Below are 27,554 nucleotides of genomic sequence, written 5' to 3'. Positions count from 1 at the left end.
TTAGGCTTCTTAAGCATTTTGTTTTGTTTTTCATGCTTTAACTGTTTTAAGGCTTTTATGCTCAGCTTATGTATTAGAAGTAGTAATTTGCAATAAAGTTGAAAGACGATGGGTTTCCTCTTTTTTGATCCTCCTCAATGCGGCTTTGACTTGTGCTCGACCTTTTCAAATTGTGGTGTGGACCCAAAAATGTCAATCCTGGATCAAAGCTTTGATAGAATATGACCGAATCTCAAGGCGAGATTGCCTACGTATCCCTTTTCAAGGAATCAGGTCAGAATGTAGTTCAGGCCAAGGTTCGCTCGTGTATTTTACCTCTCCTTTTACCCTCTAACTTTTGCCTAGAACCGCCTTTTCAGGTTTTCGGCCTAGCGAGCTTTGACTCTTGCCTATTTATTTTTGCCTAGAACCGCCTCCTTAGGTTTTCGGTCTAGCAGGCTGCTCTAACTTTTGCTTGGAATCGCCCACCCTTGTGGTTTTTCTACCCAACGAGCATCTCTCAGGGATAGTAACGCTTGAGTTGATCTTGGTTGACTAGGGTGTTGAATTCGTTGCCGTCGAGATCGATGAGCTTAGCAGCGCCACTACAACAAAAATCACATTTTATAGCGTGCGAAAAACGCTATTAAATGTCATAGATAGTGTTTCGAAGAACGCCTTATTAGGCGATGCTATTAAAAGTCAAGACTTTTAATAGCGTTCATCGCACGCTATAGCATGTAACATTTTTATAGCGTTCTCTGCGCGCTGTCTTTAACATACTTTTAATAGCGTTCTTTGACCGCTGTTGTAGATAAACTTTTAATAGCATTCTTTGCCCGTTGTCGATCGTCGAAGACTTTTAATAGCATTGGCTAATACAGTGTTCTTTAAAACGCTATCTTATACTTTCCATAGCATTCTTTGCCTGTTATCCTATACTACTTTTTATAGCTTGCAATGAACGCTATATTAGTCAATTGTTGGCCTTTTTTTTAAATATTCTATAATACCAATATGCTAGTATTTTCAAATAAGATCATGGTAATTTCATTTAAGACAAAACGAAAATGAAATATTCCATTCAACACCAACTATATCTAAACGTCAATGCACAATATACAATTTAACCATTGAATAAAGATTCATTACATTAGCGGGGAAAACAATTCCCCTACAAAAACTACATAAAAGACTCTGACTAATTAGATAATACAAATGACAAAACTTCCCCTAGTTCAAACAGTGATAGCAAGACTTCAATTTCAGATGTCTCTTGTAGTAGAATTGATAGCTTGGTTGGTAGACAAGCTGTTGTTACCAAGTCTGTTCTGTCTGATGAGGAGGAAGCTCCATTTTCAGCTATTTCATCTGTTTCAGAACGAGCTTTGGAAAGTGAAGGGGAAGGTACTGAGTATGTTAATGTTGGCTTGGTATCTCTTCCAGCAGCAGCTTCCAAGGATAAACCTATGGTAGAACTTAGTAGGTCAAAGAGTAATGTCTCCAAAGGAAAGAAGAAAAGAAAAGAATTTCTTCAAAAAGTAGATGCTTTAGGAACAACCTCTGATCTGTCTATGGCCTACAAGGGTCCAGAGGAAAAAAGGAAACTGTTGCCTCTTTAGAAAGCACTACCAGTGCATGTAGTGTTGCTTCGAAGCAGGAATTTGTTTATATTACAAAGGATAACGTAAAAGAGACTGGTGCCCAAAATTTGGTGGAACGCTATGGTAGTAAGAGTTTTTCTTCTACTTGTCCCCGTGTCTCTTTACAATTTCATCACACTTCAGCAACAACTAAGGTATATCAGCAACAAAAAATATCATATTCTAGCACTTTATCTAAGCTAAAAAATACTATTTTTTCACTAAACATCCAATCTTTCAAGATTGCAGTATTATCACATCACAATAACAAATATAAGTTGAATAACTATTTGCTTGTGAAAGCATAATCAAATAACTAATTTAAATTTGGAGGATACCTAATCTGACCAAGCACTTTCCCCAACTCCAAAAGCTGCTCATTTGATGATTCCTTAGTCTTTCAAGATCAGAGTATCCAACCTTCACATAGACAAGAGAAAAAAACCAAAGTCTATCGTTTGTATCGTCCAAGTCTCCTTTTCCTCACCCCCATGTCCCCTTTATCCTATTCTCTTCATTTCAATGGAACAATGACAACCAAAAAGTTCAGTAACACATTACAAAATCCCAAGACAAATATCAACTAGTAAGAGTATAATGGAAGTTTGACCTCCTGGTTACTGTAGAGTTTGAGACTTACACAACCATTATTTCAAGCAAGAGGCACATCAACATTATCGTCTTATGGATCCGCTCGCCGAACTTCATATCTATCATTGGGTTTCAAGCGGTCATCCTAAGCAATTAATTGGCTTAGGATCTGGAAGAGGATTGACACCTTCTTTTGCTCTTTGTCTCCAATCTGCAATTCAGCTATACAAGTGGGTTAGGCACCAAAGGATCACTGATAAGGCAGTCATCAATCATTCGAACGAATTGAGTTACTAGAACATTACAGTATAGAGAAGTACCATAAAGCCCATATAAAAAATTTAACCAACTTATGAAGAACGAATCAGATAAATATGAGGTGTCAATGTTGCAATCTTACAACTGCACCAAAATGCACATATGTTTCACTTGTCTTTTCCTTCACTCCAAACATCAACAAGATAAGACTAGTGGACTAATAGTTTTCAGGTTTGCTTTTTTCAAGTACAAGTTTCCATCTCACCATGAGTCCATGAGAAGGTGGAAATTGAGATGGAAACTAAGCTATGATGCGTCCTCAATCGAACAGGAAAACATAAGCAGATATTTAGCTTCACATTAGGTGTCGATCAACAGATTTTTTGGTGGGTTCAACAGTATGTTTCGTAATCACCTCAAGATAAGTTTTTTTCCACGATCAACAAAAGAAATGTTTCATAATCACCCCAAGATAAGTTTTTTTCCTCAATCAGCAAAAGAAGATATATTAAGAAACAAAGGGTAGGGACACTTTGACCAATAGGATTAGTAGCAGAGAGACAAACCAAAAAAAACTATAGCAGATGAACTCAGCAGAAGCAGAACCAAAGCATAAACAATACCGATCCCATATAAGCAACACCAACTTGATTGAAGGAGTGTGCAACCAAATGACTAAACCATTATCGCCACAACAATTACACGTATACAAGCTAAAATGCCTTTTCGCGCCTTGGTGCATACATAAATCACACTAATGTACCCTCACACATAGAGCTATATCACTAATCACACATAGAGCTATATCACTATTTGCACATATTCTCAAAGGTGATGATCAGTTTAATAACCCATATAAGACTTATGGACAAACTCCTACAATATGGTAAGTAAACTCCTATTGCTAAGACGATCAATCTACCAAAACTATGACACTAAGCCTATCACCAAAGGCAGCAAATAAGATTGTGGATAGTCATAATGTCATTCAAAGAAAAGGTGGGCAGATTATTGTGGAATATAGCCAGCCCCGCCCCCGTGAAGCTTGAAGTGTCTTTTTAGGCTACAAATGGAAGTGTCTTATGCTACAAATGGTCGTGTTTTAGGCAGCAAATGGTAGTGTTTTTTGTATCCACATGACTCTAGAAAAGCATAGCATGCAAAGCGTTAGGCAATATGAACGTTAATCAGTAGACAGAACCATAGAAAACCCACAATAGTCTTCTTGCATTTTCTAGGCAAACAGTTAAGTCCCACTAGATCAAGCATAAGAGTAATGAGGTTATCAATTGTCATAAAACTCAACAATATGTACACAAAGAAACAAGTTTTTCATGTATTTTGAAATTCATCATTCATCTTTGGGCACTTTGAGAGGATAGTCAACTTATTTCCCTAAAATTTTAGCAAACACTAACATCATAAGTCATAACCAAAACAATATAAAGATTAAGCCAAAAAACCAGTTAGCTAGTGAGAAAGGGCTACAGATATGAAACCAAGAGAACACAATCAAGAAACCCCAGCTAAATAATCGTAATAGAGATAATTGAAATTCTAACGATGGGTACAAGCTTCCCAAAACTTGAGCTGCAACAAGTTTCTTTCTTTCTTTTTTTCTTTTTTTGGAACTGCGGCAACAAGTTGGCATGAATCTTTTTTCCCCACTACCTTGACTATTTTCACCACTTAGTGTTCTTAAATCTTTATTCGCTTTGCCCACAACCTTGGAAGAGCTCAGTGTAAGAAACTCACAAACACAGCAGTCATCAAACTTCAATGGAAATGAAGAAACTACATAATCTAACATGCTATTGTGGCTACCTTTATATTCGTAGCTACTTGTACATTCATTAGGCTCATCCCTCAGAACATACTCTAGCTATACTAATTTAACTATGCAGAAAAGCTACCTTAAAGTCTCCAGGATCAGCATCTGCCCTGGTCTAGCCTATCTGGACATTTGACCTATAATGGTAAATGTATGTACGGTGAAGTCATCTATTATTAAGTTCAATAAACAAAATTCGGATGATCCAAGTTTAGGCTCGCAGGGTCATTTGTTATTCAATGAGCTAAGCCCGAGCTTCATTTAATAGCTCGTATAATAAAAGAACTGAACCAGAACAGTCCTATTCTCAGCATGTTGTGTTTCAAAAATTAGCATATGATGTATGTTTGTGATTTTCTAAACTTCTTGGCTGTTCATTAAACCATTTGACTCTGTCAAGTACATACAATAAGAGACGGAACGCTATGATAGAAAGAGTTTTTCTTCTACTTATCCCTGTGTCTCTTTACAATTTCAGCACACTTCAGCAACAACTAAGGTATATCAGCAACAACAAAAAAATCATATTCTAGCACTTTATCTAAGCAAAAAAATACTATTTTTTCACTAAACATCCAATCTTTCGAGATTGCAGTATAACTATTTGCTTGTGAAAGTATAATCAACAAACTAATATATATTTGGAGGATACCTAATCTGACCAAGCACTTTCCCCAACTCCAAAAATTGCTCATTTGATGATTCCTTAGTATCTCAAGATCAGAGAGTATCCAACCTTCACATAAACAAGAGAAAAAAATCTTAGTCTATCCTTCCTATGCACCTCAGTGACCCACAAAGTGGCATAAACTAATACATTTCATTCAAAATCATATGAGTGCTTACTTTTACATATTAAGCCACGGGTTATATACAAACCAAGATGCAAATAACTCCACGCAGAGAGATAGATTGAACCAGTTCAAAACAAAAAGAGAGAGAGATAGAAAGACACACACATAGAAATGAATAAGGGACAAAAGGAAAAAACAAAACAATCCAATGAACGCGACTAATCAAAGAGAATAATCCAAGCTTAGAAACAAATAACCACAGAATAACATAGATTACAAAATCGTCAAGGTAAAGATGATTTCTCTCACATGCACTTGATCCATATTTCAAGCCCTGTACTTAACAGTTTCAGCACATTGCAGCAATAAAAACTCAATTTCCAGCCGTTAGAATACCATATTCTAACTGTTGGGGTGGAAACAAAGAAACATATGTACACAAAGAAACAAGTTTTCATCTTTTTCCTACACTCTACTACTTTTGTTCAACAATGTTTGTGCTAGCCAAAGTCAAAACTAACTTCTTACTAGTTCAAACTTCCAACTTAAAAAGTGCACAAATTCTATAGCTGATTACTTTCCCCACTCACTAGTAATCTTCTTGTTTGCTGGACAGTAAAGTGGCATCTTATAAGAAGGGCCATTAAAAAGGCCTAACTTATACTATTAGGAGAACTAGAGTCTGTAATATCTATTTAACCTTTTTGGCTCAATAGGTGGGGTAATCAACCTACTGTGAAAGAAAAATAGAAATGCATAGCAATTTTTCTACTGTACAAAGCTATGCTAGGCAGCTAGAGGACCAATTTGTTATAGCGTTGAGAGAATCAATGAGATATACCCTTAAATAAGAATCAATAAGACAATGCACCAAATTAGGAACCAACAAGATAACGCTCCAATTACTTATTGAAACAAAAGCATAAAGCCCCAATTACTCTATGATCCAATGTCCCAAATTGATCATAACAAGACTTGGATGGGGGGGGGGGGGGGAAGAGGGAAGGAACTGGTCCATAAGTAAGGCAATTTACATGATGGTGGAGTGGTCACAATGTAATTCAGCAAGGTGAGGCAAAAGAGTTATCTATAAGACCAAAATTGATTCAACTGATTGACCCACTAAGGTTGGATCTTTAGAGTATACAACTAAAATTAAGAGCACGAGAGTGTGTCACATTTAGTAAGAACACAGTACTATATACTCTCTAGTCTTTATTTGCTAAAAGATAGCCATGTTTTTCTATCTTTGCCATTACTGAATAGGCTATCCTGTTCTGTCACGCTCCGTTTACGCAATCGTTTACTTAAACAATCACAGGATAACATTGTCATGTTCTGCTTCAAGAGATTAGAAAACAAGGATTAGTGAGAAACGAACATTGGAAAGAACAACATATACTTGCAAAAACAGGTGATCAAAACATATACTAATAGATCAGCAAGAAAGCCTAATCCCTCACTAGATTACCTGAAAAGAGAATAAAATCAGGACTTGAATAGGATCATGCACAAATATATCCACTACCAAAGCAATTCAATTACATAAAAACTAAAAAGTCTCATGGTTGCAAGAAAAAAAAAAATTCGGAATACGAACTCACGAGACTTTCATCAAAAGGAGTACATACACAATTTATGAGCCGAAATTGCAAAACCAAATACTAGTTTGTCTTGGTCATTCAAACAGCTTGATACTAGCAAAAGGCATAAAAACTGGCACGACTAACTTTGCCATGATGGCTACATTTATAATTATACAACTCACTTTGGTAGGGTCTATGTTTAACATGCACATACACTGAACTTCAACTACCAGCAGGATTCCAAAGTCCAAATGGACATCAGAAGTAGTGAGAATTTTTTTTTAGGGTGACTCAAGTTAAAACTGAATACGGCTTCTTCTTTTTTTCCTTTCTAAGCTTGTTTGATACAATACAACAAACAGATGGATGCATAGCTGTTTTCTGGTATCTCCTCAATAGTCTTTGTGGGCATATTAAGTGTGATATAGTGAACCAGCCACAAGTCTCTACAAATTCCCCTAACATGAGATCTAGTACTATGATAAATCATCACATCACACAAAAGCTGAAGGTTTTTAGGAAGTGGAGTAAACTAGGCATCTTCAATTAGTTGCACAAATAGCACTGTTGACATGAAGCACTTGTGAGCCCTTGTACGTGTATTCCAGCTTTGATGGTAGTTGTGCAATCACACAACTATCGAACTACATCGGGCAAATATTGGCGATCTTATACTCATCCTGACATTATATAGCCAATAGTTTTTACCCAATCAAAACAAATGCCCCAATATTCTGTTTCTTGTAAATCAAAAACCCTAATCGACCTAGTTCAAGTTCACAATAGAGAGATTTCTCCATTTTCTTAAAACTCGAAGGAATTCCAAATTTGAAACCATCAGGAAACCCTATTTCGAGAACCATACAATCTGATCCAAGCATTAATCAAACTATTTGAGTTCGAAATCAAGGGTTTAACTATATTTGAAGCTTGGCTTCTGAAACTTGATCCCTATTGAGTTGACTTGAAGGCTGTTGGACCTGATTCGAGCCTATTGGCGTCTTAATCTTCTTCTTTTCAGTACGAAAATCAAGTGGGTCATATAGTTTATTAGTTTCAACCCTAGATATACTCCGATCCTACCCGGGTTTTTAAGCTCTAATCTACTCTTGACAAGGGTTTTCGAAACTAGATCCACTCCTACCACACAGTAGGGTGTGAGACCTGTTTGGATCAGATTTTTGCAAAATAGAGAAGGAACAAACCTTTGAGTGGAACGTAGAACAAGGACCCAAACAAAAATTATGATGCAAAAAGATAACAGAGTCAAGTAGATTTGGCATCAAACAATGACCCAAACAAACTGATGCAAACCATTTTTTTTTTTTCAAAACTAATTTCGTAAAAACCAAAGAACGACAAAACAATATCAACATATATGCAAATAAAACCCGTGACCAACTAAGCATGCAATAGCGAGGAGGCAATCGGCTAAAGAAAATAGATCGGCTACACTTCGATACCCACAACAATCAAACTCAAAAGCCAGGAAGGGAAAACCCACCGAAACCTAAACAGATGGCCCTTGCGAAGGCAGATTGACGGGAGATGGTGGTTGGCCGAGAACCTTGGTTGACGATAGTCGGCATGATAAAACGATGTCCGGCGGGATACAAGGGCAAGATCGGCTAAGGGGGAGAGTCTGTACAGATCAGGCGAGGTGATTTAATCGACGAGGATCAGCACAGTTCGATGGCGATGACCGTCGGTGGCTCGGTCCGATTAGCAGAGAGCAAGGGCGGCGATGGTAGGGGTGGTGGGAGGGGAGGAGTCGCCCCCTTCTGTCGTACACCGTTGTTTAGAGAGAGAGAGAGAAGGGGAGAGGTGGAAAAGGGAAAGTCTGGGACACGCTTATAATTTGGGTGAAACGCTGGTTCTAATTTTGGAAAGAGTGGAACGCTATTGAAGACTTCTGGAACGCTATAATAAACAGGGCATGAGCATTTCCTTTGGTACTAAATGGCTGAACGCTTTTATTGCCTCTTTACAATAGCATTTTTAAAAAAACGCTATTAAATTATGCTATTAAAAGTAGTATTTGTTGTAGTGCGCCCCCGGATAGGATGGTCTTGATGATGTAAGGCCCGGATAGCTTCGGCCTGAATTTCCCGCGAGGATCAAACACTAGGGCGCGGATTTCCTTTATGACCATGTCTCCCTCGACCAAGCCCCTAGATTTCATCTTCTTGTTGAATGCACGAGCAATTCGACGCTGATACCTCTGAACATGATACAAGGCCCGGAGCCTTCTCTCATCAAACAACATCAGCTCGACAAACCTCCTGCTTAGCCATTCAGACTCCTCGAGACCACTTTCAACCATGATTCTCAGTGACGGGACCTCAAGCTCGATAGGAAGGACTGCCTCCATCCTATAGACCAAGGAGAAAGGAGTTGCACCAGTTGAGGTGTGGATTGACGTTCGATACCCCCAAAGGGCGAGAGGCAGCTCATGCCAATCCCTTGTAGACTCGGCAGTTTTCTTGATGATCATCTCGACATTCTTGTTCGCAGCCTCGACCGCTCCGTTTGTTTGTGGGCGATAGGTCGTCGAATGGTGGATCTCGATACCGAATTCCTCAAAGAGTTCCAGAACCCTTCCTTTGAAATGACTCCCGTTATCTGACACAAACGCCTGAGGGACCCCGTACCGATAAATGATGTTCTTTCGAATGAATTGAGCTACCTGAACTGTTGTCAGTGTCTTGTAGGATTCGGCCTCGACCCATTTGGTGAAGTAGTCTATTGCCACTAGTATGAACTTATGGCCATTCAAAACAGACAGCCTGATCATCCCAATAACATCGATGCCCCAAACAGAGAATGGCCATGGTGAAGTCATGCCATACAGTTTAGATGGAGGGACGTGTTACAGGTTCGCGTGGATTTGGCATTTGTAACAGCACCGTACGTAATCGATGCATTGCGATTCCATTGTAGACTAGTAATAACCCTGCCTGAGGATCTTCCTAGCGAGCATGACGCTGCTCATATGAGGCCCACAGACTCCCTCGTGAACCTCTTCCATTATCCTTGTTGCTTCGACGCCGCTGACACAGAGCTTGTGCATCCCGCAGTGAGACCTTCGATACAACTTCCCCCCACAGATGATGTACTGAGAAGCTAATCTTTATAAAGCAATCCGATCCTTCTTCGTGGCCTCGGCAGGAAATTCCCCGCGCTCCACAAAGTTCCAAATGTCATGGTACCAGGGTAGGCCATCATCGACATCATCAATGGCGTTGACATACTCATAAGCAGGCAAGTCCCTCTGTTTAATCACAATCGGCCGCAGCTTAACGCCTATTGGAAGTTCGATCATTGAAGCCAAAGTCGCCAAAGCATCGGCGAACTGATTCTTCAAGCGTGGGACATGGGTGAAAGTCACCTTATTGAAGCGAGGAATCAGTTCTTCCAAATCTTGGTGATAAGGCTTCAGCTTTTCCTCACGAACTTTCCAATCTCCATTGGCTTAGGAGACCACCAAATTTGAATCCCCGATTACTTCGAGTTTCTCGACCCCTAAAGCCATAGCAGCTTCCATTCCGACGATGCAGGCCTCGTACTCAGCTTGATTGTTGGTAACATCGAAATTCAACTTGAAAGCGAGTGGAATGTGAGCGCCGGCGGGCGTGATCAGCAACACTCCGATCCCAAACCCCTTTTGGTTAGCAGCTCCATCAAAATAGAGTGTCCATACTTCTTCGACCACTGTTAACACCTCTTCATCGGGGAAAGTGAAATCCACGTCTTCCGGACCGTCGATCGGGTGATCGACCAAAAATTCGGCCACGGCACGCCCTTTTACAGACTTTCTCGTGACGTGTTGGAGTTCCAACTTAGCCAGCAGAAGCAACCAACGTGCTAGCTTATGGGTGAGCACGGGCTTCTTGAACAGATACTTGATAGGATCCATCCGAGAAATCAGTCTCACCGAATAGGCTAGCATGTAGTGTCTAAGCTTTCTGGTAGCCCAAACCAGCGCCTAAGATGTCTTCTCCAAAGTGGTATAGCGCTCCTCGGACCCCACCATTTTCTTGCTCAGATAGTAAACAGCTTTCTCGACCCCATTGCTTCCTTCCTGTGCTAGTAGACATCCCATGGCTGTTGGAGAGACAGACAGATAAAGAATCAACGGTCGGCCTGGCGCAGGCGGCATTAGTACAGGCGGGTTCTGCAAATACCTCTGAATAGACTTGAAGGCGGCCTGGCATTTCTCTGTCCATTCGAATGGGACCCCCTTTTTGAGCAGACAGAATAACGGCTCGCAGGTTAGAGTTAGCTTGGAGATGAGCCTGCTGATGAACAGGACCTTCCCTAGAATGCTTCGCATGCCTTTCTCAGACTTTGGTGGCTCCATTTCGAGAATCGCCTTGATTTTGGAAGGGTCTACTTCAATTCCCCTTGCGGTGATCAGAAACCCCAACATCTTGCCTGCCGTGATTCCAAATGTGCACTTTTGTGGGTTCAGACGCATGTTGTACTTGCGAAGCCTTTCAAGAAACTGCCTGGGTGAAGGAAGATAGTCCTTTTCCTCCTTTGCTTTCACAATCATGTCGTCGACGTATATCTCAACGGTCTTATGGATAAAATCATGAAACAAGGTCGTCTGGGCCCTTTGGAAAGTACATCCGGCATTCTTCAGCCCAAACGGCATCTTCACATAGCAATAAGTGCCCCACTCCGTGACAAACATCGTTTTCTCTTGGTCCTCGGGTGCCACAGAGATTTGGTTGTATCCGGAGAATCCATCAACAAAAGAGAGCAAGGCATGCCCCGCTGTGTTGTCCACAAGCACGTCAATGTGTGGCAAGGGAAAACTGTCTTTGGGGCTTGCCTTGTTTAAGTCCCTGAAGTTGTGGGCACGCGCCCCGGGAATTTTTGCTTGTTGAAAATTGGGGGTGCGGCCCTCTTTGTTTGGAAAAGCGCCGCGAAACGCTTCGATTCAGAGTTGCCACTCGGGTTTTAGCGGTGAGAACACCCAAGGAACCGAACTCGAAAACGCTTGCCACGTTTGTTTGATTTTGAAAAGGCGTAGACCGGTCCGTCGTCACCTTCGATATCTGAGGTTCGGGAGCCAGGTTACGAGAGGGGAAGGGTTTTATGGCACCCCTCTCGCCCAATCCGGAGATCGGTCTCTACTCGGGCATTTTGTAAAAACGCTTGCATTTTTCTCTCATTTGATCATTTTTTAGCCAGTTAGGGCGGGGGAACAGTTAATGGGGGTTAAAACTATAACAAGTTGTGATTTATGTGACAAAATATTTATGAATGGCTTGATTGCAATGCTAAATATAGATTGAGAACAAGCACTGAGCAAACTGGACAAATTGCAGTACGCTGCCCCGCAAGGGCATGAGCAAGTTCTACCAGCATGCACTGGTCGAGCCACTGCATGTTGGTTTGACTTGCGCACGCAACAGAGAGACTGGCGTACTCCACTCATCTAGTTTCACAGTCCTTGTTTGCAACCCTCTGGGCTCTGGAAAAGGACCAGCGCACACCCAGGACAAACCATACAGTTTAAATAAGCAGGATGTATATATTTACAGACAGATGAAATGGCTTGAAGCCAACAAAAGGGAAAAAGACAGAAAACCCCCTAAACAGAGTGGGGACAGGAAAGAGGCCAAGATTAAGCTAAGATGCAAGGGCCAGCCACTGGATCCAAGTTTTAACTGCCGTACGCCAGTCATGGACTGCCGTACGCACGTTTGACCCTAATCCAGTGCTTGGCTTTTGCATCACCTGGGCTCTGGAACATGACCAGGAGGATCCCAGAGGCCCTCTAAACAGACAAGGAATAAGCAATAACCTTTATCTAAACAGTTCTAGACATACAGAAAATAGTAAACTGGCTATTTAGCATGCAAGGGTGATTGACAGAAAGATAAAACGAAAAGAATGACGATCCATGATCCCCACGCCAGTCGTGCTCGTACTGCCATGACTGGCGTACGGCATGTAGAAACTGGCGTGCGCCAAGTATCATCGCATACGATTGTTGTATTTTTACCAGTTCAAGGCCAGGACTAGTATTGTTTACCAGCCTGGGCCTTGCTGGTTCCCCTCAGGGGCCGAAAACAGAAAGGAATGCAAATGTGGTATACCTTTTGGGTGTTGAAGTTTGTAGGTGGTTTAGAGCCTAGAGGTTGAAGATGGATGTTGTATGGTGACTGGATATCAGTGGAGGTATGTGGAAGTGGGCTTCTTTCCTTTCTCTTTCAATGCAAGAAGAAGAGAAAAAGCAAGAAGAGAGGAGAGGGGAGCTTTTTGCTTCTTGATGATGCTAACCCCTTGCAAATGAATGCAAGGGGGGTATTTATAGGGGAGAGAGACTGAGATCAGTCTGGTGCTAAGGCCTTGTTTGGCTGGTTGGAAGAGGAAGGGAGCCTTCCATGCATTAAATGCATGGGACTTAGCTTGATGAGGGGTGTAGGAGAGAGAGGGAACGCCTTTGCCGAGAGTAATCATCAGGGATACTATGGCCGACGTCAGGGTGGCTACCAAAGTCTCGTCCAAGTGGCCGAATAAAGTTGATTTGACTGGGTTTGACTGGCGTGCGCCACTATTAACTGGCGTGCGCCAGTAAAAGCTGGGCCACTGGTCGATGACTGACACGTGGTAGATAACTGGCGTACGCGTCCAATACACGGGCGTATGCCAGTTGGGTTTTGCTGGGGCTGTTTGGCTCTGGTTTGAAGGGTTTGAAAAGGGTTTGAGAAAAGGTTAGGGGCGCTCAAAGCTCAACCACACCTTTGTCCTTAAACTGTTTTTGACTAAAATCATCATTGGGGAGATAAAAAGATTGACAAATAACGTTATCTGGACAGTCCAGAATGGGGTGTCTACAGAAGCCCCCCTTTGACGGCACTTGGTGCACCATTGATTGGAGACAAGTAACGTCAAAGGTTTCCTAGACACCCTCTTCAAGGCTATCCAGAATGCAAGAAATTTGAAGAACCTGTTTGATTCGACGTCGGGGCGGATAGACCGCTGCTTCGCTGTCTTTGATAGACAGATCACAGAAATGTGGACTCCCCCTGGGGAATGATCCTTTTGCAAAAGCATCGACTCTGTTGGGGAAAGCAGATTGTGGGACGGATAGATCGTCGTTGATTTGAATCTGGATGGATAGATCGTCGCTGGTTTGAAATTGGACGGATAGATCGTCGTTGATTTGAATTTGGACGGATAGATCGTCATTGATTTGAATTTGGACGGATAGATCGTCGTTGATTTGAATTCGGATAGATCGTCGTTGATTTGAATTTGGACGGATAGATCGTCATTGATTTGAATTTGGACGGATAGATCGTCGTTGATTTGAATTTGGACGGATAGATCGTCGTTGATTTGAAACTGGACAGGCCTCTGCTTGGGGATGGGTCCAAAACTTTCCAAAATGAGCTGGGCTTTTCATTTGGAGAATAAATTCTGGCACGGGACATGAATTGGGCCTGAGGCCCACAAATTACTGGCGTACGGTAATAGAAACTGGCGTGCGCCACTTTTGCGAAAGATCCAAGCCCAGACCCGGCCCAGATCCGGCCCAATCGTCCCATACGTCGACTAAACAGTTACAGGAGGCCAGGAAACCGCCATTCCTTCAGTTTTCGAAACTCCAAACATCAAAAACTCCTCCAAACCTTCAATCTCTCACTCAAATCTTCCATTCCTCTCAAAACCCACGATCCCATACTCGTTCATGGCGGAGTCCGGCGGTGGTAGCGGCAATGGGGGTGTTGGAGAAGAAAGAGATCAAACAAAGGGTGAAATCGAGGCCTCGGGGCCACGGATCGACGATCAAACGACGGCAGAGGCTTCGTCGAGCATCGGTGCAGGCAGTACAGGCCGCGACGATGGCAGTGTTGGCCATGCAGTACAGGCGGGTGGTGACGGTGAGGGGCGTACGCCAGGAGGGATACGGCGTACGCCAGGCTCTGTTGTGATAGTTGGTCCACTGGTTCGTCGTTTGGACCCACGGAGTAGCGTTGAGGGCTCGGTGATCACCGGTTTGGGCTCGGTTGGAGCCGGTGGCAGTGGCAGGGACAGTGGTGATGATGGTGATCGGCCGGAGACGCCGGTGAGAGATCCGGCGAGGGGCAAGGGCCCTGTGGTTGAGGAGGGCGCATCCGACGAGGTACCCGTGGAGGAGGTGGAGTTCAGGCCTGCAGTAGGGTCTTCGGCACACGTATCCATCACTCGAGAGGATTTTGCCGAGTTTGTGTCCGAGGAAGAACTCGGCCGGTTACTCCGTGAGAACCCGAGGGTAGTGGCTACAGTGCTGGCAGCACGAGAGGATAGGGCCCGGCAAGTGGAGAGAGCGCAGGACGAGGAGCGCCTGAGGGAGGAGGCCGAGAGGGCCAGGGCCGAGGAGGAGGCCTTCGTGAGCGAGACCGGGGCAGCAGAGGAGGCTCAGGGGGAGGTGTGGTCCTTTGAGCGGGCAGTGACGCTTGCAGAGTCCATACGGCTGGCCCCCCGCGCTAGGTTCGACGCGACCACGTATACTTTGCCCGAGCCGCACCTGTTTATCCCGTCTGGGGTCGAGAGCCTCGCACCCTTGAGGGAGAGCTACGACGCGGAGCTCGTTCTGAGAGACCCCCAGAGGCACTTATCCATGGACTGGGCACAGGTATTCTTTTGAACTTGCCGTAATACTTCAATGTTTTGTCATTTGTAGCAATACGTAGTTTTGAATTGCTGTAGCTTAACTTGTAATGCATGTAGGCTAGAACCTTGAACTGTAACTTATCTGAGAAAGTAGAACTTTGAATAGCATGCCTCGACTTTTGAAACTTAACTTGAATGATGGAACACTTGAACTAGTTGAATCGACTCGAAAAATGCCCATGATTTCGACAAAATCGTTGGTGCCTAGCTTTGAATGAACGATAAGCTGCCTTGATCAATACGACTGTCCTTTGTACTTGAATTCGACTAAGTAGATTGCCATGTCATGTCGAACGCCCGGATGGCGTGCCCAATAGCTTGAATCGACCATATTGATAAACTGAATACTTGTGAAATCGACCGAGAGGCGTGCCTCAAGAGAAGTAAAGCCTTTGGAGCCCGAAACTCGACTGAAAAATACCTTTAAATTGATTCGACTGATAGCAGAACTGGATAGGATACTACACGTGCCCGGTAGCCTTGTTCGACCTTTATGATACCTGTTTTGACTGTAGAGTTACTCTTTGATATTCTGAATTCGACTAACTGTTTGGATTGCAATTACTGATGAAACTCTTTCTGCTGTCTGTCTTTGTTGTGTAGAGGGGGGCAGCCAGCACTCGGGGCCATGGAGGTCCTACGAGCTCGCTTGAGTTGTACAGGAGTTTGCCCGAGCGGGTCAGGGCCTTGGTTGACGCGGCGGGGTTCCGGCCATTTATCCTCACGCTGACGGCCGTGAAGAGCGACCACGCTCTGTTGACAGCGCTGGCCGAAAGGTGGTGGGATTCCTCGAACACCTTTCACTTGCCGATTGGGGAGATGACGGCGACTCCGTCTGACTTTGCAGCGCTCACTGGCCTGAGGGTAGGAGGAGAGCCTATCCCGCTTGACTCAGAGATTCACAGGGATCCCGAGGCTCTGGCGTGGTTCTTGGGGCAGGTGCCGGCGGGTGAGGCAGAGACTGTCCATTATGACCAGTTCAAACGGTATTTGCATGGGAGGGAGCTGGAGTCAGACTTGGAGGCGGAACAGATGGCGAGGGCCTACTTGCTGTACTTGTTCGGGGCTACATTGTACCCGAACAAGCGATCCACGGTGCACCTATCCTACTTGCCGGCTCTCTATGACTTGAGCACAGCCTCGAGGTTTGACTGGGGAGGAGCAGCCCTGGGCACCTGCTATGGCTTTATGGGGGCGTTCTCTCGTGGAAAGAAGGCGACGGCCGGCTACTGGAGGGTGTGGGAGGTAAGAAATAAAGCCTGTCATTTACTTCCCGCTTTTCCATTTCTTGCACTCGTATTTGACTTGCATATGAACTGTATTCTGATGCTTTGATTGTCTGACTATTTGCAGCTGTGGGCCTATAAGGTGCTGAAGATGTACCCGCCGGAGAATAAGTGCCCGAACTTGAGGATGCTCCCTCGTGCCATGATCTGGGGTCCTATGTACAGCGGCAAGAAGAAGTCGAGAGGGAGCCTCCTAGCCTTCCGGTCGTACCTGGACGAGCTGTCGGGTACTCAGGTGTGTAACATGCCAAACTGATCATCATGCCCTTTAGAATTGCTTTAATGCTGTCGCTGATGCTTTAAAATCTGTGTCATTGTCCTGCAGGTAGATTGGAACCCGTGGAGTAGCGCCGAGCCTGAGCCTGAGTACCTAGCACAGAGCAGGGTAGTGACAGCAAGCCGGGTGTTGTTGGAGTCTGCTTTCGGGTGGCGGTGGTACCTGGGTGACCGGGTGACACGGCAGTCACTGGGTTCTCTTGAGTACCAGGTGCCCGGGCCACTGCCTCCTCATGCTTCTCATACGGACAAGTACACGCTGGCCGAGCTGAGGCGTTTCAATGTTCCGGCCGGGCTTGCTGCCTTTCTGAGGCCTGGGCGTGACTATGCTGTCTACCGGAGGCAGCGCTTGGCTAGGCCGCTTGGAGTGCTGGAGCATGTTGCCGTGCAGAGCGAGGCGCTTGAGGCTGGCGAGGAGAGGCGGAGCCGGGAGAGCGGGGCAGCTCGCCCGAGAGAGAGGAGCGACTATGCTACAGTGACCGGGCTGCCTCGTTTGTCTTGGGCCCTAGCTGTGCGGGACGCCAAAGGAGAGGAGGCCGTAGTTCAGTTCGAGCCCGCCAGGACAGACCCGGCAGAGATCACAGGGCCGGTAAGACATTCCTTTATCCCTTTGTAGTTCCCGTATTTTGCTTTCAGTACATACACTTGGCTTGTATTCTGATTTTGTCCCAAAATATGCCACAGGCTCCGATGGAATGGGTACGGGAGGCAGCTCGCCTGATGAAGGCCATGGAGAAAGAGTTCCACAGGATAGCTGGCGGGGCCTCTTTGCAGTTGCAGTACCCGCCACCAGCTCCAGCTCCCGTTGTGCAGCCTCAGGTATAACTTTTCCTTTTAATTTTGACCAGAATTGCTTTTGACGTTTCCTGCACTCAGCATTTCAATATATACAATATGCACAATGTTTGCTAACTGAATTGAATGACTATGCAGGGACATGCTAGGGCGGCTCCTAGGAGGAAAAGCGTGCGGCCTCCCCCAGCAAAGAAGGCAGCTTCGAGCTCCTCCCGGCCAGCGGCAAGGGTGGAACGGGGAGTGCAAATCACTCCGGCCAGCGAGGAGCTCCAGTTCCGTCGGGAGCTGAGGAAGAGGCCTGCAGAGAAGAAGCCTGCCGAGGGACCCTCGCAGAAGAAAAGGAGAGAAGAGGAAGAGGCAGAGGAAGAAGAGGAAGAGGGGACGTCCCTCAGCAGCGGCTCTGACTCAGCGAGCGATCCGAGGTTCCGGATAGACCCTCGAGAGGTAGAGGACAGCGAGGATGACGACGACGAGGAAGACCTTTTTGATGACTGAGGGCTATCACCGAGCCTTAGTTTGTTTTGCTAGTACTTGCCACTTTTGAGTAGATACTTTGATACTTCGACATTTTGGATGGGGCCTGCGTGCCTCTTGACTTTGTGGGCGAGTGTGCCCTGACACTTTTTAGTTCTACCCGGGCCGTTGTGCCATTTGATGCTTGAAACATTTCCACCATTACATCTTGGCACAGTAGTATGAAATTTTTGCATTTTCCGTTTATCGTTTTCCTTTGCTTTGATGAGATTCGAGCAAGAAAAACAACAAACCATCCGCTAATATCTAACATGCATTGATGATGCTTTGAGTCGACAACAGACACTTGTATACGCACATAATTGACTTAGCTCGAAGAAAAGATGGACAGAAAAGCCCTAGGATACGACACGTACCCCAGACACGCGGTGGATACGGGAGTTTTGGGCGCCGGTAGGCCAAACTCCAAGATTCTCCCCGGGGAAAGAAACTGACCCTTTTGAAAGGTAACATAGATGTATAATGACTTGCACGAGCCATCAAAACCGGTAAAATTGCCCCGGTGCAAGGGAAAAACTAAGAAAAAAGCTAAAAAAATGCCGCAAAAATGGACATAAGACGCCAAAGATGACTCGATATGGTCCCGGACTGAAACCGACACCCCCACACAGTCACATAAGGCCTAGGTAACATGTATGGTATGACAAAATTTTGCGAGAGCCCCGGAAACGAGTTTTGACCTCCCGTATCCTTGATTTTAGCTTGAAACGGGCCACCGGGGGTCCAAAATCTTCATCGGGCATGGCTTTTAGAATCCGACGCCTTGCCATAGTCTTAAATGATGTTTGTGGCTTGTAGGAATCCACAAACGGCCAAAACCAGCCTCGGAATCGAAAATGAACATGCGGAGGCAGTAGCTGCTGCAAACTGGTTTCTGGTGAATCCTACTGGCGTACGCCAGAAGGTGAGGCCCGTACGCCAGTAAGTGGGGGACACGAACATGCCAGTTAAAAACTGGCGTACGCCAGGTTCCTGAATGCCAGATCCACTTGACTGACCCACTGTCCTTTTTCAGGGGCCACTTTGTTTTTACTCCCACACGGTTTGCACACGGTTTCTGAGTTCTCAGGGGGCAGTGTCCTTTGCAGAGGGGAGGTTTGGAAGCTAGCATGAAGCTTTGATGGTTTGTTGGTGATGAAAGGGCAAGGCAAAGGCCTATAAAGCTGAGGCATAGGTAATGTAGTCTCCAGGACTGCATTTCTTCCCTTTTTCCCCAGTATACCTCAACACCTTCCATGGATAACCCCCTCCTGACTTTACTTAGGCCTTGGTTGGCGCAATTTCTAAGCGTTGACTCGCTCAATTTTCAATATCACGGCCTTGCCTCGTTCCGCTTTCTTCGACATGTGCCACTCCGCCCAGCGCTCCTGCAGGCTGCTCTCAGATTCTGGGATCCTGACGTCCATGTCTTTCGCTTTGGCGACGACGAGATGTGCCCCACTGTCGAGGAATTCCAGGCGTACCTTCGGACCTTCTCGTCCCCTACGCTTGTAGTTCCGCCCTACCAAGCGAGCATGCCTAAACTGTTGGCTAGTTCACTTAACATTTCCCGGGGCCTGGCGAACACTATCCTCGAGGGCGGCCAAATGAATACCATACGGCTGATAGAAATGTACGGCCCGGACGGCGATTTGGATAGTGATGACGCTCAGGCGCGCCGCCGCTTTGCCTTGGTAATCTGCTTGCTTGCCGCCTATTTGCTCGTGCCGGCCCACGGGCAGGTCAGCCCTTCATTGGTGAGCATTGCTGCACAGATGGGGGCACGAAGGAACGTGATCCCTTTGGTCCTGGCTGAGACACTCTCGGGTTTGGACTTGGTGTATATGGGCCAGTCGGCCGTTTTCAGTGGCAGCCCGCTTTTGCTTCAAGTAATCTCACTCAGCTCACCTTTTTCCGGTTTTTCACACGTTCTCATTTTACCTCGATGCTCGGCTTAGGCTGCTCCCTAGCTCCTTACTTGTCTTTTCGCTCAGGTTTTATCTGATTTCTTACTTGTCTTTTCTCTCATTCAGTTGTGGCTGTCGGACAAGTTGAATCTATTGCATCCTCCGGTGGCGGGTTGGAATCTCTTTCCGAAGAGGATTCATCAAAGGGAGATGCGCTACCCTGACATGGACACAGAAGGCTGGTACGAGTTCATGCGGCAAATGCAGCCTGACGAGATTGCCTGGCGGTGCCCTTGGCTGGACCTCCCGGACATGGCCGCTCACTCCGATGGGTTTGACAGGGTGGTGATCGCGGGCCTGTCGAGCTTCACTTTCTACATTCCCGGCCGTGCTCTTCGACAGCTGGGCGCTTCTCAAGAGAACCACCGCATCAGCATTGGGGATTTTCATGTCCCGAACTTCAACGCTCAAACACTCAATGGTTACCAACGGCGCTGGGGCCTTAGAGCCCTTCAGGCTGAGATGCCGGATTTTGCAACAGGGGTAAAGAGCCGCTATAGACAGTGGCTGAGAGCAGATGTGCATGCACGGGAAAATATTGACTGACTCCGGGCCACCCTGCTATGCTTAGAATAAACTGCGAGCCGTTAGGCTTCTTAAGCATTTTGTTCTATTTTTCATGCTTCAACTGTTTTTAAGGCTTTTATGCTCAGCTTATGTATTAGAAGTAGTAATTTGCAATAAAGTTGAAAGAAAACGGGTTTCCCCTTTCTAATTCGCTTCAGCGCAGCCTTTGACTTGCGCTCGACCTCCTCAAACCGCGATGTGGACCCAAAAATGTCAAACCTGGATCGAAGTTTTTGATGGAATGTGACCGAATCTCAAGGTGAGATTGCCTACGTATCCCTTTTCAGGGAATCAGGTCAGAACGTAGTTCAGGCCAAGGTTCGCTCGTGTATTTTACCTCTCCTTTTACGCTCTAACTTTTGCCTAGTACCGTCTTTTCAGGTTTTCGGTCTAGCGAGCTTTCGACTTTTGCCTATTTATTTTTGCCTAGCACCGCCTCCTTAGGTTTTCGGTCTAGCAGGCTGCTCTAACTTTTGCTTGGAATCGCCCACCCTTGTGGTTTTCGACCCAACGAGCATCTCTCAGGGATAGTAATGCTTGAGCTGATCCAGGTTGACTAAGGTGCTGAATTCATTGCCGTCGAGGTCGATGAGCTTAGCAGCACCCCCGGATAGGATGGTCTTGATGATGTACGGCCCGGATCGCCTCGGCCTGAATTTCTCGCGGGGATCAAACACTGGAGCCAGGATCTCCTTTGTGACCATGTCTCCTTCGGCCAAGCCCCTGGACTTCACCTTTTTGTTGAATGCTCGAGCAACTTGACGCTGATAACCCTGAACATGATACAAGGCTCGGAGCCTTCTCTCATCAAACAACATCAGTTCGATAAATCTTCCGCTTAACCAGTCAGATTCCTCCAGACCGCTTTCGACCATGATTCTCAGCGACGGTACCTCAAGCTCGATGGGAAGTACTGCCTCCATCCCATAGACTAAAGAGAAAGGAGTTCCACCAGTTGAAGTGCGGATAGACGTCCGGTACCCCCAGAGGGCGAGAGGCAACTGCTCGTGCCAATCCCTTGCAGACTCGGCAGTCTTCTTGATGATCACCTCGACATTCTTGCTCGCAGCTTCGACCGCCCCATTTGTTTGCGGGCGATAGGTCGTTGAATGGTGGATCTCGATACCGAATTCCTCGAAGAGCTCCAAAACCCTTCCTTTGAAATGACTTCCGTTATCGGATACGAATGCCTGAGGAACCCCGTACCGGTAAATGATGTTCTTTCGAATGAACTGAGCGACCTGAACCGTTGTCAGTGTCTTGTAAGACTCAGCCTCGACCCATTTGGTGAAATAGTCTATCGCCACTAGTATGAACTTATGGCCATTTGAAGCAGACGGTCTGATCATCTCGATAACATCGATGCCCCAAACAGAGAACGGCCACGGTGAAGTCATGCCATACAGCTTAGACGGAGGGACATGCTGCAAGTTCGCGTGGATTTGACATTTGTAACAGCGCCGGACATAGTCGATGCACTGCGTCTCCATTGTAGACCAGTAATAACCCTGCCTGAGGATTTTCCTAGCGAGCATGATGCCGCTCATGTGAGGCCCGCAGACTCCTTCGTGAACCTCCTCCATTATCCTTGTTGCCTCGACGCCGTTGACACAGAGCTTGTGCATCCCGCAGTGCGACCTTCGATACAGCTTCCCCCCACAGATGATGTACTGAGAAGCTAGCCTCTGCAAGGCAATCCGGTCCTTCTTCGTGGCCTCAGTAGGAAACTCCCCACGCTCCACAAAGTTCCAAATGTCATGGTACCATGGTAGGCCATCATCGACATCATCAATGGCGTTGATATACTCGTAAGCGGGCAAGTCCCTCTGTTCAATCACGATTGGCCGCAACTTAACACCTATTGGAAGTTCGATCATTGAAGCCAAAGTCGCCAAGGCATCGGCGAACTGATTCTTCAAGCGTGGGACATGGGTGAAAGTCACCTTGTTGAAGCGAGGAATCAGTTCTTCCAAATCTTGGTGATAAGGCTTCAGCTTTTCTTCACGAACCTTCCAATCTCCATTGGCCTGGGAAACCACCAAGTTCGAATCGCCAATTACTTCTAACTTCTCGACTCCTAAAGCGATAGCAGCTTCCATTCCGACGATGCAGGCCTCGTACTCGGCTTGATTGTTGGTGACATCGAAATTCAGCTTGAAGGCGAGCGGAATGTGAGCGCCGGCAGGCGTGATCAGCAGCACTCCGATCCCAAATCCCCTCTGGTTAGCAGCCCCATCAAAATAGAGCGTCCATACTTCCTCGACCACTATTAGAACCTCTTCGTCGGGGAATGTGAAATCCACGTCTTCCGGGCCGTCGATCGGGTGATCGGCTAGAAATTCGGCCACAGCGCGCCCCTTTACAGACTTCCTCGTGACATGTTGGAGTTCGAACTCAGCCAGCAGAAGCAACCAACGTGCTAGCTTATGGGTGAGTGCAGGCTTCTCGAACAGATACTTGATAGGATCCATCCGAGAAATCAGTCTCACCGAATAGGCTAGCATGTAGTGTCTAAGCTTTCTTGTGGCCCAAACTAGCGCCCAACACGTCTTTTCCAGAGGGGTATAGCGCTCCTCAGATCCGACCATCTTCTTGCTCAGGTAGTACACAGCCTTCTCGACCCCATTGCTTCCTTCCTGTGCTAGCAGACATCCCGTGGCTGTTGAAGAAACGGACAGATAAAGAATCAAAGGTCGACCCGGCGTTGGCGGCATCAGTACCGGCGGGTTCTGCAAATACCTCTGAATAGACTCAAAAGCGGTCTGGCATTTCTCTGTCCATTCGAATGGGACCCCCTTTTTGAGCAAATGGAATAATGGCCCGCAGGTTAGAGTCAACTTGGAGATAAACCTACTGATGAACTGGACCTTCCCTAGAAAATTTTGCACACCTTTTTCAGACTTGGGCGGCTCCATCTCAAGAATTGCTTTGATTTTGGAAGGATCCACTTCAATTCCCCTCGCGGTGATCAAAAACCCCAACATTTTTCCTGACGTGACCCCAAACGTGCACTTTTGTGGGTTCAGGCGCACATTGTACTTGCGGAGCCTTTCGAGAAATTGCCTGAGTGTCGGAAGATAGTCTTTTTCCTCCTTTGCCTTCACGATCATGTCATCGACGTAGATCTCGACGGTCTTATGGATAAAATCGTGAAACAAGGTCGCTTGAGCCCGTTGGAAAGTGCACCCGGCGTTCTTCAGTCCAAACGGCATCTTTACATAGCAGTAAGTGCCCCATTCCGTGACAAACGTCGTTTTCTCTTGGTCCTCGGGTGCCACAGAGATCTGGTTGTATCCGGAGAATCCGTCGACAAAAGAGAGCAAGGCATGCCCCGCCGTGTTGTCCACAAGCACGTCAATGTGTGGCAAGGGAAAACTGTCTTTGGGGCTTGCCTTGTTTAAGTCCCTGCAGTCGACGTAGACTCGGATCTTTCCATCCTTCTTAGGAACAGGCACGATATTGGCCACCCATTTGGGGTATTCTGCAACCCTTATGAACCCTGCATCAATCTGCTTTGTAACCTCTTCCTTGATCTTCTGAACCCAATCCGGCCTCATCCTGCGGAGCTTCTGTTTGACGGGGATAGCCCCAGGCTCCAACGGGATTCGATGCTGCACTATTTCAGGATCGATGCCGGGCATATCCTTGTGAGACCATGCGAAAACCTCGGGAAATTCCTTGAGAAGCTCGATCGTTCCGGCATGATTTTCCGGGGATAGATTTGCACCGATTTGCATCATGCGGGGGTCATCCTCGTCTTTCAAATTTACAAAAATTACTACTTCTTTTAGAGGCTGAGCACGCCTTTCGTCTTCCTTTTCGATGAGGGAACGCAACTCAGCCGGGATGTCCTCGTCGAAGTCTGTTCCTTCATCGTCAGGGTCGACACAGTTTATATAGAAGCTAGCAAAGTAGTCAGAAGTAGGATCATGCATTTCATAAAACCCCACAGGGTTGCCAAGTACAACAGACTCGAACTCGAAGTAAAAGCTACGACGTGGAGGGCCAAGAGGCACAAACTCCGACTCTAAGCTAGACTTAGACTCGACCAACTCTGTGTCAGACTCAGACTCATCGTCAATGCATGTTAGACGCGGAGTGAAAATGCAGTTATTGAGACTTCCCTGTGCCTTTATGATGAGAGAGGTAGGATCCTCGAGAGCATCGGAGGAGTCGGGCCCGAGCATCAGCACTTCAGCTTCTTCGCCCTTGCCAACCAAACCTACTTGGGAGAACAGCATCTCCAGACCCCCTTGATCAAAAGCCTTCAGCCAGTCAAACTCTCCCTTGGTCTGACCCAGCTGCTTCTCGAACTCCCTTTTGGCCAGCTTTTCTTCGGCCGTCTCCTCATCGGACCAGGTGTCCGCAGCAAAGATTTCAAATCCCGGCAGCCAAGTGGAAGTCTCCTGATCCCAAAACGGCTCTATCTGTCCCGAATAAGCAGAGCCTCCTCCCTCTCGCACGAAGTAGCTGTCGGGGTTACCAAAAAGGGTCCGAGGTTTTCCCGTGTCTTTCCTCTTTTCGGCGTCTTTGGCCGGTGGAGTGTAACCAAGACCAAAGCGACCCTTGTTGGAAGGAAAGACAGGGAACTCAGCGATCCCTTGTTGGTTGGCCCCGAGTCCTAGGCCCGGCATGAATGACATCTTCCTCATTATTTCGAGGACAGTTGAGCTTATGGTGAAGTCATCATCCATGGCGAGGGCGAGGACTGAGCCAGATGTGTCGAAAGAGAATCCTCCGAAGTCTGAGTCTTCTTCCCCGTGCATAATGCCCAAGACAGGTGTGCCATCATCTGTGAGCGGGCGGATCCCAGAGTCCGCGCAGATTGTTAAAGTTTCGGTAGGCAGCCCCAGCATGACTTTTTGATGCAGGGTTGAAGGTACGGCCATAATGTCGGCCCTATGAAGCCAAGGCCTGCCCAGCAGCAGGTTAAAGGTGGCGGGGACGTCGACCACGTAGAACTCTACATCCATTTCGAAGCCCTCAGCATCCAATTTCAGCATCAGAGTTCCTTCCACCATGCGGCGAGTGCTGTCGTATGCCTTGACGGCCAGATTGGAGGGCGTTAGGTTGCTCTTTGAGAATCCCAAACGATAGGCAACCCTCATCGGGCAAACGTTGATGGCCGAGCCGTTGTCAATTAGCACGGTTGGCACCCAATGTCCCTGGCACTTGACGGTGATGTGCAGTGGGCGGTTGTGGGCGGTTCCTTCGACGGGCAGATCTCTTTCGGTGAATGTGATAGAGTGCTTAGAGAGAAGTGGCAGCACGAGGGCAATCATGGCCTCGGGAGTGATGTCGATCGGTACTGTGAGCCGGGCCAACGCGAAGGACAGCTTCTCACGATGCTCCTTTGATGACGAAATTAGGCCCCAGATAGAGACAGCGGCCGAAATCCGTTCGAGCTGTTTCAAAATGGCATCTTCTTCTGGAACCCCATTTGGAAAGAGCGGATCAGTTCTCTGAGCAGCGGGAACAGTGGCTTTCTGACCAGGCGGATTGGACGAGCTTCCAGCCTAGAGGTTGGATGGCTGAAACACTCGGCCGCTCCTAGTGACGTTGGCCACATCCCACCAAGATGATGAGTCAATAGAATCCCACAGATCGGCCGGTACTTCTTCCAGCTTGCGCTTCCCTTTGTCCGTTGATGCCACCATTGCAGACGAGTCTGTCCCCAGAGCGGTGTCCCATTCCAAGTCCTCCATCACTAGACCTTCCCAAAAGGCGGGATCCTGTGCAGCCTCTTCTTCAAATGGCGCTCCCGGGTTAGTGACGAACAGAACGTCCCAAAATCCTCCATCGATGAGAGCAGCATTGACGGTCCACACTTCGTTCCCCATGTTCAGGTCGACAATGTTGTCGACGTTCCAAATATCAGCTGGCGATGAGGTCTTAACGGTTTCTTCCGCATCCCAGAGGTTGGCCGGAAGCGCATCTAGAACCATGATTGAGCAGTCATCCTCGGGAGCAGAAACAATAGGGCAAGGCTGTTCCACAGAGACGAAGTCAAGAGTAGGATCAAATTCATGGATGCGACGGTCGAGCGTGTCAGCAATAGCATTTACCAAGGGTAACATGGCGCCTAGTGGGCGACGAATATCGGGCACAATCTCCCCTTCTTGGAACTGGTCCCAGTACTTCTCATCGAAGTCGTTTTGGTCCACATCAGTCTCGAGACCTTGACCCAATTGCCATCCACCAGGCTGTGGATCCCACACGTATTCCTCGGCTTCCACTTCGACTTGGCTTAACTCGGGCTGGTAAAAGAGCGCGAACAAAGAGAGACCATCCAGAGGGTCAGCCTGTGCCGCGTTCCATTCTACTTGCCACTGGTCTAGCCATATTTGATTGACCTGAGGGTGCGCGGGGAACCCCATGTTATACTGTTCAGTCCAATCACTGCAAAGCTCTTCCCACTCCTTGGCTTTGTCTTCCATGGTCCAACCGGCCGCCATCATGTTGATGCTTGGTTCGGAGGGAAAGGGTACAACTGGTCTTGGGTTGAAGGTTGAGGTAATATGGTCGGTGGGGTTGAATATGGTGGAGCTGATGTTTATCTGGTTCACTTGAGGGTTAGGGTCATGTTTGGGTAAGGAGTTGGAGATGACATTGGGCTTTGTGGGTGGAGTCGGAAGGGTGCCATTGTCCACCAAATCCTGTATCGCATGACGGAGGCGATAGCAGGAGTCGGTGTAATGGCCAGGCATTTGATGATACGCACAGAAAGCGTTGGGGTTATGGCTAGGGGGTGGATTTTGAGGAAGCGGAGTTGGGGTTAGAGGCCTGAGGTGCCCG

The 27,554-nt window shown here is 46.8% G+C and overlaps 1 protein-coding gene across 4 annotated transcripts; it reads right to left on the bottom strand.

The window, feature by feature from the left end:
- Window positions 1-1,076: 1,076 nt before the first annotated feature.
- Window positions 1,077-2,634, bottom strand: LOC131324177 (uncharacterized). Of its 4 annotated transcripts, none has more exons than XR_009199252.1 (2): window positions 2,233-2,634; window positions 1,077-1,446 (listed from the first exon to the last, which is right to left on the bottom strand). XR_009199252.1 is itself a non-coding variant. In XM_058356033.1 (2 exons), the coding sequence occupies exons 1-2, from the start codon at window positions 2,001-2,003 to the stop codon at window positions 1,181-1,183; spliced, it is 309 nt and encodes a 102-aa protein (XP_058212016.1). In that variant the 5' UTR covers window positions 2,004-2,141; the 3' UTR covers window positions 1,107-1,180. The 4 variants fall into 4 exon arrangements, 1 of the variants encoding a protein (XP_058212016.1); XR_009199251.1 differs by having other exon boundaries at window positions 2,263-2,634; XR_009199250.1 differs by lacking the exon at window positions 2,233-2,634 and adding an exon at window positions 1,961-2,221 and having other exon boundaries at window positions 1,077-1,760.
- Between the last annotated feature and the right edge of the window lie 24,920 nt (window positions 2,635-27,554).

The sequence above is a fragment of the Rhododendron vialii genome, chromosome 1a (genome assembly GCF_030253575.1).
Source record: "Rhododendron vialii isolate Sample 1 chromosome 1a, ASM3025357v1".
Classification (NCBI taxonomy): domain Eukaryota; kingdom Viridiplantae; phylum Streptophyta; class Magnoliopsida; order Ericales; family Ericaceae; genus Rhododendron; species Rhododendron vialii.
This window is presented reverse-complemented; position numbering and strand designations above follow the sequence as displayed.